Source organism: Oratosquilla oratoria, chromosome 19, assembly GCF_046742065.1.
Source record: "Oratosquilla oratoria isolate Oo_2021 chromosome 19, ASM4674206v1, whole genome shotgun sequence".
NCBI classification, from domain to species: Eukaryota; Metazoa; Arthropoda; class Malacostraca; order Stomatopoda; family Squillidae; genus Oratosquilla; species Oratosquilla oratoria.
The window spans coordinates 4,112,045-4,127,044 of record NC_134795.1 but is presented as its reverse complement, the minus strand read 5'-3'; the positions used below and the strand labels follow the sequence as shown (position 1 = coordinate 4,127,044).

General features: G+C 41.8%; 1 protein-coding gene across 10 annotated transcripts in view; it reads right to left on the bottom strand.

Moving 5' to 3' along the window:
- Positions 1-4,620: 4,620 nt before the first annotated feature.
- LOC143035703 (uncharacterized) overlaps positions 4,621-15,000 on the bottom strand; it is a 687,713-nt gene continuing 677,333 nt past the window's right edge. For 8 of the 10 annotated variants that reach the window (XM_076202574.1, XM_076202571.1, XM_076202575.1 and 5 more), the window contains one exon: positions 4,621-7,796. In XM_076202574.1, the coding sequence (XP_076058689.1) occupies positions 7,410-7,796 (387 nt within the window). In that variant the 3' untranslated portion in view covers positions 4,621-7,409. The remainder of the gene's footprint in view (positions 7,797-15,000) is intronic. The other 2 variants (XM_076202572.1, XM_076202577.1) reach the window with 1 other exon arrangement.

The window sequence follows — 15,000 nt, the reverse complement described above, 5'->3', positions numbered from 1 at the left end:
AAGATGAAGAAACGTAACGATTAATGATTCTTGGAAAACCGGGACATATCAATAAAGAACAAGAAGAGATGATAGATGACCCATGGAAATAGGGATGTCAAGGCAATGAATAGAAACTTGAAAATGAACATAATGAACAAGATGTTACCCACTGGGAATGTACAAGATGAACAACATGATGCACAAAATGGAAGGGGGAATTTAGGAACTGGGTAGGGACGTAACGGAGAAAAACGAGGGAAGCAGGGAAGGGGGAGTTGGGAACTGGGAGTGGTTGAAAATGGGAAACAATGTCCCATTGTGTCCTATCAGACCGTATACATAGTGGGGAGTGACTCCCTTGGGGAGGAGGGGAGTGGAGGTTGGGAGCAGTGTCTGCCTCCTTCACTGTAAGCATCACCATCCCCGGAATCAAATACAAGTATCTCGTCCGTTACTCTCATCATCATCATCATCACTCGCGTCAACATCTTCGTTTCCAATGTCATCGCGAACATCACCAGGTTCCTCACAAGTATCGCGTCCTTCGCTATAAGAATCACCGCATCTTCATCACTATCATCATCATTATCATCATCATCATTATAATTACGACTATGAGATGGGAACAATGTTTGTCTTGTCTGTACAAGGAGACTTTGATAAAATAACTAAACAATTTTCGTCTAGGAGGAAGAGGAGGAGGAGGAGGAAGAGGAGGAAGAGGAGGAGGACGAAGAGGAGGGGAGAAAGGAGGAAGTAGTGACAGAAGAAGAGGAGTGGTAAAGTTTTGAATAAGAAAGGAAACGGAGCGGAAGGGAATAAGGAGGTTTGTTAGAGGTTTCCCAAGACTGACGGAGTTGGGAGACGGGCAGCGGGAGGAGGAGGTGAAGATCATGGAGGAGTGAGTGACAGTAGTATGATCTGGTCTAACCGATACGTGGAGTGAGTGTGGAGTAGAGAGGAGGTGGAGTGAGATGAAGCAGTCTGGAGTATGGATGACAGGAACCGGTGAGGATGATACCATGGAGTGGCCTGAAGGATGGATGAAGGAAGTGGGTGAGGGTGATGAGGTGGCCATTCGTTCATAGTAAAAATTTTTACAACGTGAAAAAACGTATACATTAGGGCTGTCTGCTTTCGCCAGGCTCGAGAGAGAGAGAGAGAGAGAGAGAAAGCAAAGAGAGGAAAGGAGAGAACACTAACAAAGAAAAGGAAGACAAAACCACACGGGCATTGTGAAGACTTATAAAGAGAAGGAAAAGGTAGGGAAGAAGCCAAACAAAGTTATAAAAGTTCGAATGTCGTAGGTGGAAAATGAGAAGGGAAAGGAGTGAAAGGAGGGTGGGGGGAGACTGAAATAGTGTACAAAGGGGAAGAAGGGTTGAAGGGGTATGGAGACCTAAGAGCACTGACGTTGCCCTTGGCTACACGCGCGGCAATGCTGTACAACACTTATATAAAACACTGGCTTCTGCAGAAGAGTCTTCGGGAAGCAAGACGGCCGTGTCAGGGAAGGAGGAGCCTGTCAGCAAAGGAACTGATAGTGGAAGAGTTGGTGGTGGTGGTGGAGGAAGAGGGCTGCGATGGTGGTAAAAACTGTGATGAGGTCTTCGAAGTCATGAAAATACCTCTCGAAGTGGGTGAAGGTACATTTTGTTGGATAGGGAATGACTCAAGAAAGATCACAAAGCCGTGGCCACGAACTCGTGTTAGGAAAAGGTGTTAAAGAGTGACCAGAGAATCTTGTATAAGCACACCCCGGTTCAGACACTCTAGTGTGGCGTTGCGTTAACCTCTTCAACGCGGAGACATGCTTTATAGATCTATTTCCAGTAAATGACCAATTATTTTATTCTCCCCAAGGGGATGGAGTCCAGGGTAAACCGTATGCTCGATCTGACTGAGGCTATCTGGTAGTACCCGGAATGAATATACATGAAACACATCACCGTGTTCAAGATGTCAAATGCCAACTGATTAGTGTTAACGTCAACAGCAACGACAACATAAGGAGCCTGGAGGACTTCAGTAGTCCTCCGATACTCTTGCTGTCACCGCCCGCTTCCACCGAATCGGAACTGCACTCCCCAACACGAGTCTTGTACTCAAAGGTCTTGGCCTTGAACTGAGCCCTCGAGGTCCCAATAGAAAAAGAAGAAGGAAGAGGTGAACAAGTTAAATATTGCAAAAGATACAGAGTGAATGGAACATGAGGAGGAAGTGGAAGCGGTCGAAGCAGGAAGGTAGAAAGCGGACGAATCAGAGGAGCGAGGGAAGACGGGAGGGAAAGGAGAATATGAGAAGGGTCAAAAGAAAGGGGGTGTGGGCTGGAACAGGATGAAAGTTTCAAGATCACACACTATTCTTCTTCGTAAAAATAAAGTCACATCTACTCGGACTACAGCGAGGAGATGACTCAACACAATGTCGCCTCCTTCTTCCTCCTCCTCCTCCTCCTATCTTAGTCCTCCTTGTCCTTCTCATCCTTATCCTCCTCCTCCTCGTAATCTTTGTCATTGTCAGAACCACAAGTAATAAGGTTGATTATAACATTAATGATAATAATGATATAAATAAATGTATAAACAGAGAGGAAATGATAAGATACCGCTCTTGTAGTCCATGGTAATCAAAATACAAATTGGGTGGTTTGATTACCGAAAAACATAATTTGGTTCAACGACAAAGTTGATAATAATAGTAATAACGTATATGATACTAATGAAATTGAGGACAAATGACAGTCACAACATCCATGATGATGAAACACAGAAACACAAAACGAAAACTAGAAAACAAATATCAATGAAAATAACGGTAACATATACAATATAACAGATGACACTGCGAAATAATGACAGACCATAATAAAAGTAATAATAGTAAAAATTATAATGATTATAAAGGAAACCTCGACAACAGATGCTATTATGACAACAGTCGTGATATTAATAATAATGACAATAATAATGATAATAATAATAATTACAATAATAATATTAATAATGATACTAAAATGACATAACGATAATGATGGCAATAATAGCAATAATAATCATAATAATAATGACAATATCGACAATAATAAATATTGTAATAGAATCACCATAATGATATCAACTCTTAGACTTTGTACACAAATGAACAACAATAGGGACCCGCGCCCCTTCTCCCCCCCCTGACCAACCTATTTTCTTTTACTTTATTCTCCTTTTTTCCATTCCCGAGTGGACGGGAATGATGTGACTGGGGTACCCGTCTCATGTGCGTGGTCTCCTATTCCTGACGTATTCTCGGGCTGGAAGGTCCTTGTATCACACCTTCGTAGAAGCTAGTTGGGTGTTGGCTTGCTAACTGGCTAGGCTGACCCGTTCGCGACTTGAATATGTCACAATTGCACAGTTAACTCCCAATTTCCTTTCCGACTTCGATAGTTTACTATACTGGTTGTCTTCTCCGGGACGAAGGAGTCCGGGGTAGGAGGGGAGTCACCCTCCGGATGGAGGGAGTCCTGGGGCGGGGAACTCCCAAGGTTTTGGTCGACAGAAATGCGAAGTGTGTGTGTGGATAGGGGGGCCGGGGGAACGGAGGAGCTGGGGGGACCTTGTTTGAGAAAGATCGGGGAGCTTGTGTACGGGGTACGGAGCTTGTCTGGATCGGCAGGAGGGGCCTGAGGGTCGGAGGGGGCTGGAGGGGGCTGGAGGGGGCTGCGGGAGCCGAACCCACTATCGTTTGAGCTTCCAAGTCTTCCCTATGCTTATGCAATCGCCAGAGACATATGTCATTTGTTTATCTTATCTTAAATCTATAGTTGCGTGGGTACCTGCGGGAGTTGAGTTGGGAGAAGGGGGGTATAAGCGAAATGAGCAAATGGAGGAGAGTTTCCCCAACTCTTCCCCTTCCTCCCTCTATTCCTCCTCCTCTTCTCCATAACGTCGTATCGCAATTGATGTCATTGATTTATTTATTTTTTTTCGTTTATTTGTGCGTTGGTCGATGTCCTCGTTGTGTTTGTGAAATGAAGTCTTTGCTGACGGGATGTCTTTAGAAAAAAAAAAATCTTTTGGATGTTCTGACAGCAAAATCATTTATCGTGTCGTCTCCTAATTCTGTCTTTTACTTGAGGCATTTAGTATGAAGGTGCAATAAAGGATGGTGTTGTAAAAAAAAGTACAGGTCATGATAATGACAGTGCTTGTGACTTTGAAAAAAGTTAGAAGTTGATGACGTGTACATTTACAGGTCATGTGCAAATAGTCAGTTTTCCATAAAGAGATGATCAACTCAGTAAGTTGAGTTACAGTAATCATGTTTATGATGAAGTTGTCAGTGTAATGTGCCATTAATAGGTCTTTATGAACAGGATCAATAAGACTATGGTCAATCAGCCAGAGCAACAAGAAAATATACGAAACCAAAATTTCTTGAAGAATGAGCTCGTTTAAGTAAAGGTAATGATGAAGGGTCAGTAACAGGGGTGTGGAGGGTGAGGAGTCTGCTGAAGAAGAGATGCGAGAAATGTGTATGACAGGGTAAGACTGAATATAATTGTATATGATTTCGAATGACATGTCAAGTGCAGATAGCTAGTTGCATAGGACAAATATACACACACACACATATGAGTGTGTGTGTGTGTGTGTGTGTGTGTGTGTGTGTGTGTATGTGTTTGAGTGTATATGTATATGTGTGTGCCCGTGTGTGTTCATGTTATATGTCTCGGCGATTGCTTTGCGGGAAGGAATTTGTACGAATAGGCTCTTCCCTTCCCCTCCACATCTCCATTTTCATTTTTCTTTTCCCCCTTTCTCATTTGCAATGCCTCGTCCAAACCTTTCTGTCAAAAACAGGACCGTATCAAATCCCGTCTCCGTCTCTTCCATTTTCCTTTTACTCACTTATCATCTTTATTTCTTCTCCCTCCTCCTCCTTGACCCCCTCCTCTTCCTACCCAGCCTTCTCTTCGTACAACCATCTGTTGTTGTTTTTTTCGGCTTCATTGCTTCTTCGTTCTGGTTTAGCCATCTTGCCCTCCACTATTCTCGTGTTCCATCACACGGCCTCAACGCTCCCGTCAACCGTTGTTCCAGTTCAGGGAAGTTCCACAACGCAAAGTACGGATTTCATCGTCTCTTGGGCTCCGTTTATGATTCTCTTTTTTGTTTTTTTGCTTTCTTTCTAATTATCACAAAAGTTGAATTGTCACTGCGACTAGTTGGTCTGTTAGTAATCGTATTATCATTAACATTATTATTAGCAGTATTACGAAAAAAAGGTCCGTTATACTTTATTTCACCACCCAATGTTCACAAAATGTTTACAAGGGAGACACAGACTCAAGTCTACGCGCACGCACACACACCGACCGTGCATGTTCAATTGTTCATACATGGAAGTTCTAGTTCTTGTCATATACATATATATATACATATATATATATATATATATATATATATACATATATATATATATATATATATATATATATATATGCTGGAGTAGGTTATTTCCTACGGTTTCATGAATAACCTTAACAATGGGTAAAGAAGTGTCTTAACAATGCTCGTAACTAGTGGGGTTGCTCACTAATTCATGAGTAAATTCTTGATGCTCAAATGTTTAAACGTATACTCTCGCGCTAAATGCGTGTGCGGGTATGCGTATATGTCTATCTCGCTCGCGCGCGCACACACATACATATACACACAGACATATACACACACAATTGCATTTATATAGATATATATGCATATGCATACACTATATATATATATATATATATATATATGTAGACGTATCGCACATATAGCCTTCTCTTTTTCAAGCGCGTATAGGAGGAAATGTTTTCCTTTCTATTCTCTCAAGAGATAATGTCTTTTATCTCACTCACAGAGCCAAGAGCTTCTTGGCATCAAATTGTTCAAGGAATGATTGCAATCTTTCACTTGAAGCATCAGTTGATCCACAATGCATATGTGTGTAAACACCTCAACCCTAGTTAGGTTCACAAGGAGAATGTCTATGTCTTTTGCATTTTTCTTTTCCTCACCGTTGAGTCCTCTTGGCTGTTCTCATGTACTGTACAAGCTTCTTTTCTCCAGATATTCTATTACTCCTGTTTCTTTATACAATAAAGGTGAGCAACTTCATGTTTTTTTTTTACTTTTTTATTTTTTTTTTTTTGGCCCCTGACCGGGGGCTAACGGCGGGTACGGCGGCGGTAGGCGCGGTCGTGGATAGGAGTTGTGGGCGCGTGTGTAAGGGGGGGAGGAGATTTTGGGCGTGGTGAGCCCATGACTAGCGCAATGTTAACACTTGCGGGCGTGGGTGGGACAAGGCCACCACACAAATTTATATGGCACGACAGAAAAAAAAAACGCCGACAAGTTCTTTTTTTGTTGTTTTGAAAGTTTTGTCTTCACTCTATGAAGAGAAGCTTTGCTGAGCTGAATTTGAGTTCGTCCCAGGTGGAGTGGAAATAGAAAGGGGGTGTAGGGGGGTGGCGCAGGGGCTGTGTGTGTTGGGGGGGATCAGGGGGCGGGCTTGGGGAACTATGTACATATACGCGTTCGGCTGATCACACCACACCACGTTCAAGATGTTCTTCCATTACATTATCACAAGCTTCAACACCTGGGCGTCGCTCACGGCAGCTGGCTTACGGTAGCTGGTCCTCGACAGCTGGTCCTTGACAGATGGCTCTCAGTAGCTGGCTCTCGACAGTTATCCCTTGAAAGCTGGCCCTTCGACAGTTGGTGCCACCAACCTCCTGTGAAGGAGGAGAACGCACGCACGCAGCGACTGGTGTTACCCAGAGTACAGCTGGTCCGGGGGCAACATAGCGCCAGCTGGCTCAAAAGGTGGCATCAGGGCAGTTGGCGCCAAGGCAGCTGTCTTGAGAGCTGTACACTCTCTGGTGATTGGCTTCTGTTTCATGATGTGGCTGTAATTGCGGAGGGGCGAGAGGGTGTGGGTACGGGTGGGGAGGGGCTGTGGCGGTGGCGGTGGCGGCAGCAGCAGCGGCGGCGGCAGCGACGGCGGCAGCGGCGGCGGCGGCGGCGGCGTTTGCGGTGAACGGCGGCATCAACGACTGCGGCGTGGGGAGGAGGCTCCTTGCGGCTGTGCCGGCGGCGGCGGACCCGTGGTTCTCGTGTGGTAGTGAGACTTCTGTCTCGCCTGCGGCGGAAGAAGTCGCGTGCAGGTTCTCCTTCAGGAGAATCAACTGTCACAGATGTCCGACCTCTACCCCCTCACGTACAGCACCGGTAGAGACGTGTTGCCTCTCTCGCGTGCTGCAGCAGAAGGGCGGGCTGGTCCACACACACGTCGACGGCAGCAGCAGCGGTGTTGATCGGAGGCGGCGGCGTCAGGAGTTTTTGAAGACTCCTTCAAGTACGGCGCCGCGGAGCCTTCCTCCCTGCCGAGTCTCATCGCTCGTCCAGAGTCATCGAATCGGGGCTGCCGTAGCCGCTCGAGGCGTCGTCAGCGCCGCCTGCGCCGGGGCCCACCAGCCCCCCTCCACCCCCGTTGAGGGCGTCGCCTCCGCCCAGCAGCATCCCCGATGTCCCCGGTACTGCACCAGCAGACATTCCCGCAGTGGAGAAGCCCAGACCACTACTACTCGACGCAATGGGCTGTGGCGGCTGTGGCGGGGGTTGGGGCTGCTGCTGCTGCTGCTGTGGTTGCGGAGCCCCAGCTAGAGGCATGGGGGCACCTCCGCCGTGCTGTGGCTGCTGATGGAGCTGTGGCTGTGAGGGACCCGCGTGCGGAAGGCCGCGCTGGGTCCGTCCACTCGGCACCTCGTCCTGGGGCTGCTGGAAGCAAAAAAGCATTTCGTTACGTCCAGTGACTGAGACATCCGAATGGAGGGACATTACTAACACTACCGACCCCCTACTCCCACCCCGTCACCCAGAGAGTGGCACTACTTTACCATTGGCACGGTGTCATGACTACCAATGGTTGAGTGCCTGGCCATATTTGCCATGACCATGAGGTTCCTGTATATAGGCACTTATTACAGAGATGATGATTCATGAAATAGCACAATAATGAAGAATTTGAGAGAGGGTCATGCAACATGCAGTGTAACATGCAACATATATAGAACAACGCGACATGAGCCTGCACAGGCAGGGAGTCATAACAACTGGCACCTCATCTGGTACATACACTGCAACATGTGTCTGCAACATAACCAGACATGCGATGGATAGTGACAAATTATGGATTTGGGGACAAACAGAAGATTGAGCAAGAATATGAAGAATAATACGGAAAGACAATGAGAAAGGACACGAGGTGAATTCTACTGTAAAGAATAGAAAAGGAAAACTGTTTAACGGGAAAAGAAAATAAGAAGGAGAAAAGTAATGATTCTGATATAAATAGAATGAAGGTTATTGAGAAAGGAGCTCAATGTCGTAGCGTGGAAGCACCGACGGGATCTGAAGGTGATCTTGAGGACTGAAGAACTGGAAGTGTTCATTCTAAGGTGCTGTGATGAAGACGTACCCTAAGATGAATAACAACTGGTGGACAGGACGCGACAGCCAAGGATGATAAAGATATCAAACAAGAGGGTTTGCGTACAGGTAGAGGAAAAATACTCAAAGGATGATCAGTACGGGTTCACTTTTTAGCACTGCGATCAATATGGTCTTGTACAGGAGGGTTTCTGAGGAAGACCAAGGTAGTTACAATACTAAAGTGACGAAGAGGTCCTATTGAATTTCATGTATTCTTCCTTCATCTATACTCTCACTTCTCATTTGTTACTGATAGAACAATACAAATTCCAAAAGTGGCCTCTGGAATGGGTGACGAAGGACTATGGTAGATGTGGGGTTGGCGCTGTGAAAGGAAATAATTTTGGGAAAATACCACAAGGTAAAGTAATTTCTAAAAAGAAGAAAAAAAAAACACGGATAGGATTAGAACAGGTCGGACTAATCAACGTGTTTTGAGAGATGGAATGCAAGGCGTCTTGTGGAAGTAGAAGACACATTTGTGAGAAAACATAAGTGTAAGGGATAGGCTCACGAATGCAGAGAAATCAGAGACATGAAAAGAAAGATAGGAAGAGACTGATATAGAAAAAGAAATCCATATATACACTTACCCAGTATGTACGCTTGGAAACGAACCTACGCACGCACGCACGCACACACACACATACAAGCACACACACACGCAAATACATCCCCCCACGCACGTATGGACGCACGCACGCACACAGCACGCCTGCAAGCTAACACGCGCCCTCACACGCACACAAACACACACACACACACACACACACACACACACACACACACACTCACACGAGTAAACACGCACACATACACCCTCATGCACGCACACATATGCTTAGGTACTTTAGGATCAGACAGATATGCATAGGGGAGAAGACACGACTAAGCTCATCGTGAGGTTGAAAGTGAAATTGTGGTTTGCTTCTTACATCGAGCTGTCATCCATAGAAAGATTACTGATATCAGGGCGGGGAACTACATACCATGGGTTTTAGATTACGAAATAGTGGGAGTATTGGTTATAGTCGGTCAAGTATGGGTTTTGGGGGGCGGAGGCATAAGATTTCGGGGTAGCTGAGAGCTGATTGTGGGTTGTATTGGGTATACACCTTCAACTATGAAGCAAGCAGTGATTGAAGGTTGATCATAAGCTGTAAGATAAAGGCTTCTCTAATATAGATATTAGATAGTGGCGATGTCTTGCAGGAGGCTCATTGGTGAAGTGAACAGGGGTTTGCTCATTCATGAAGTATTATTACGAGAGTATATTACGTTTTTGTTAACAAAGTCTGCACATCAGAAACTGTTGAAGAATGTACTTTCTCAACAGAGCATCTTAAAGATAATGCATGACTTCTGTCTAAAGACCATACATTGTAGATGAATTAGAGCTGTATAGTGGGTTCTGATATTAAGTTGAAGGTGAAGTTTTAATTAATCTACAAATACATGGTCAATAATGGCCTTCGTTTACGTTCTATCTGGTATGTTATGGTCTGAAGCATGGGTTATAAGTTAGTTGTTCAATTTGAATATTTCGTACAAGAAGGGGAAGTTAGAAAGGTAAACTTGGAAGAACGGGGTACATGATCTGAAAGATTACTGATCACCATGTACTAAAACGTGAATTTGTGGGTGTATGGTGTTGATTTCAATCTAATAAGACGAGAACCAAAAGAAATGAGAGATTATTTCCATATATTAAAGTGTAAGGTGTAGTTGGCTTCATTTCTGAGGACGAAAGCAGTTGATGTATTTTAGGTAAATACAGGAAGACCAATGGTTTATGTCGCATACATACGACTAACAAATTCTTGTGCATCGCAAATCTACGATGCAAACCAGCTCCTCTTGCACCAAACTATAAAACATCATTAACTGCAGTACTTTCAAGTGAAGCCAATTCTACCTCAGTGGCTGTGCATTCAATGAACCTCTTCGTTATTGGCGCAAGATTGAATCGACTCTGCTAGGGAAAGCGCCGGTGATTATATTTAGCTGAAGGAAGACCCCTAGTCTGACGTCAAACCCCTGTTCATGGGAACAGAATTGAGAATCGTCTGGTGTTATTGATTGGAAGACCGAGACTGGTGATGTGCATTATCTGGAACTAAGTGAGGGATATATATGTAATTCAAACAGAAGAAAACCCAATAAAGAGGACGGGTGACAGATGTGCTCTTAGGGACACCCAAACCTGATCCATAATATATCAAAAGAATCTTTTGTTGTTGTATTATAACAGTTTAACTGAAAAAAGACATTTCTATCATTCAAAAAAGTAGCGTATATGGAAAAACAGAATTCTCAACTATGAAAATATATTTATATAGTTCTGATATATCATGACTCAGGTGCTGGGTCGGCCACAGTACAGCTGGCTCCATTTCTAAATACTACAGTGGCTGGCGGATTGTGGGCGATGTATATATCTCTGGCCCATATGTCTAAGACATAAATATGTCTTGTACGGCCTTTCACACTTGTTCATATCGTAATTACTAGACGTGAAGAAAACTGCTTACTACAGTTTCGTAGCAAATACCAGTTACTGCAGTACTTACAAGTGAAGTCAACTTTACATTGTAAACACATCCAACAGGGCGTCTGTGGCTTCCACCTGCAACCTGAATAGTGAAGATGAACGAGACACTAAAGAGGAGAGGAACGTTCTTTCGAAGAGAAATAGGGAGGAGATAAGAGACTTCATGCTTCAAGAAAGGGAAAGAGATACAAGGCCGGTTGTATCCACAGAGAAACAGGAAGAGAATTAGCAAGCTCTAGACCCCCGACTTTCGTAATAAGGATCACTACTCTAGTGGCCCCAGACTCCACCAGTACATATGGTACTGAGTCATATTATATTAGAGGGTAGAGTCCACTTGATTTAGATTATATTAGAAACTAGAACACATAATTGTAGCCACAGGAAAGAATCTTGTGGTCATATTGCTATATTAGTATTTCTGGATAGTACTGCATCATTAACGAGAAGGATTATTAAGTCTTTTACAGAGGGGTGGTGAGGAAAGAAGACCCAGCAAAAGGTTAGATAATGAACTAATCCAAATTTCAAGGAAAGATCGACAGGAAAGACCGAGAAAACCTATATTGCGAGGCACAAAAAGCACTAAACAAGTTCGGAGTAGGGCAAGAGAGAATGCAACAGGCTGCAATAAAGGAAAACAAGCACATATCTTTGAGCTTAAGTGTAGAGTGAGGTTGGGATAAGGGATTTAAGAGTGCAGGTAGTGAGGGTATCGGCAGATGACACTCATCAAGGGCGTTATGAATCAGGGAGAAGGAAGTAGTACAGAGGGTTCGAAAGTTAAGGGTACTCAGGGAAGATCATTAACCGTGCCCGACTGACCTGAAGGCATCACGAAGTCAGCATTTCGGGCATGTCCTTCAGGGGCACCTTCGTGGTCCCGTTCTGCAAGAGAAGGGGACCAGCGTCAGGGGTGAACTGTTAGGAAGGAGGAAGTAGGACGAGGGCCAGCGGGTTATGCTGGCGAAGGATGTCTCCCGTCCAAGCTCTCCTTCAGGAGAACCAGAAGGTCAGAGTCTTGTTCTCTGACAACGCATGACGAACTCGTCCCAGCGGAAGAACTGGTATAGTGACAGTAAAGCCGGGAACTGAATAGCCCTATGTATGAGGCTTTAGATATTTGCTGATCTTTGTGTGACAGTATGTGGGCGATACCTTAGTGTATATTAAATATGTATATATCCATATATATAAAATATATATAATATATATATATATATATATATAAAATATATATATATATATATATATATAAAATATATATATATATATATATATATATATATAATATAATATATATACATAGACACGAATATCAAACATGCCCGTTCCGCTCTCCTAGGCTTACATGTATTTCTTCGAAAACTTAAGTGCGCTGAAACGGCTTCTGTCACTATCCATGCCTCCTTGGGACACCCTGACCCTGGGCATTGTCTAGGCACGCTGCTGACGCATCTCAAGAGCTCCTGAACTCAAACCCCAAAGTCGTATCTGGCTCTCCCCAATGCATAGCGATACCGCCTCGTGAGTTATTGGCCAGGAACAAGCAGGTTAAGAGGCAGGTATTACATAAAACAGGTTAGTCTTCACTTTAATGAAATAATTAATCAGCGAGAATATGACTGATCCACCATGGCGTTTCGGAGCTTTGATTTTTCTGTCTTTGTTTTTCTCTCCACTTAAGGTTAGTTGTTAAAAAGGGGAGTAGGGACACTGAAATTTCATTTACAATAAGGGTGAGGATGACAAAGAAGATAATACTGAAAATATTTTGGTTAACAACTATTACTATAATAATAATATAGAGTAATAATTAAAAACATTCTAATCATAGCAACTACAATAATAAAAGTACAATAATATTTAAAGTAACGATATAATGATGATGCTCACAATAATGATAATAGTAACATCAACATTAAAACTTATGATTACCATATCAAAACTGATATACTATTATGTACTTTGTGTAGGCGTAGCATATGATTCTTATAAAAGATATATATGTTACAATGATATATTTGGGAAATAAAAATAAGGAAATTTGAAATATAAGCAGGGTGTATCCACTGAAATTTTGTAACCCTAGCACTTGAAACTACGATGGCAATTAGATAAAATCATAATAGTAGCTCTAACAATAAAATACAGAGTAAGAATAATAGTGGTAAGAATATAATGAAAATTAATTCTAAATGTGATTATAGTAACTGGCAGTAGAGAAAAAAAATAATTAACTACAACATTTATCTAAAAAGTGACCAACTAACATTTAACTCTATCCTCAAACATTACTCAGACTTCGACCTTAATAGCCCCCCAAAAATGTATATATAGAAATATAGAAATAAATGAATAAAAACCATTCTAAAGTATTAAGCCATAACGAAAAATTTAAGATATATTTAGTTTAGTTACGATGAAGTTTGGTACGGATGAAAATAGAAATTATAGATAATAATGATGATAAGGATAATGCCAATGACGACGACGGCGACGACGATGATAATGAAAATAAGAATGACGAATGATGATAATTATCCTAATGTTTATAATGATGGTGATAGTGATGGTGATGATGATGGTGACGGTGGTAATAGTAGTGATGTTGTTGGTGTTGATGGTGGTGCTGGTGGTGATAGGATAAATGATGATGACGACGACGACGATGATGATGATGATGATAGTGATTATATTGATGGCGATGGTGATAATGGTGTTGATGACAGTAATGATGATAATTATGACAATGATGATGTTGACAATAATGACGATAATGACGGCGATTATGATGATGGTAGCGATGCGATCCAATAATGATTATAATCCAAAAAAAAACTTTGCATTTTTTGGGGAGAGGGAGTGACGGGAGGTGGCTGGGAGGTAGGATCATTTCAAATTGATTTTATTGATAATGTTGTTTCCACATTCAGGTTAATTGATCACTTGGCATAAAATTAAAATAACCCTCTCATTTGCAAAGCTATTTCATCTAACGTTATTACAGTAACAACCTATTGGCAGCGGCAATAATCACATAATCTATATCATCATCATTACCATTAAAACTCAGTTTAATAATTCAACCGTCAGCTTCATTAACATAAATCCCCATCATCACTACCGCCATCTTCTTGATCATCACAGTCATCATCATCGCTACCACTTTTGTGATGCTTTAATGTTATCATATTGAGTGATTGTGTAACCGCATATACATATATATATATATATATATATATATATACATATATGCATATGTATATATATATTTATACATATATATTTATATATATATATATATATATATATATACATATATGCATATGTATATATATATTTATACATATATATATACACACATCCATATATGTATACATATATATATATGTATATATTTATATATGTATATATTTATACATATATATATATATTTATACATATATATATATATTTATACATATATATATATTTAGAGATATATATATATATATTTATACATATATATATATATTTATACATTATATATATATATATATATATAATATGTGTGTGTGTGTGTGTGTGTGTGTGTGTGTGTGTGTGTGTGCGCGCGCTAATAAGAACACGGGTACGTGTCTTCACTTATGCAAAGTAGACCACTTGGAAAAATAAACTAATGAAGCAGAGCGCTTTCGTATATTACATCTTCAGTGCACTGAAGGTGTAATATACAAAAGCGCTCTGCTTCGTTTGTTTCTTTTTCCAAGTGGTCTACTTTGCATATATATATATATATATATATATATATATATATATATATATATATATATATATGTACCTATATGTGTGTATGCATGTGTATGTGTGTACATACACAGACAAAAAAAAATGAAAGCACAACACGACCGTGATTAGTGCCACTACCCCACATCAATCTATGTTCCCACTAGAATA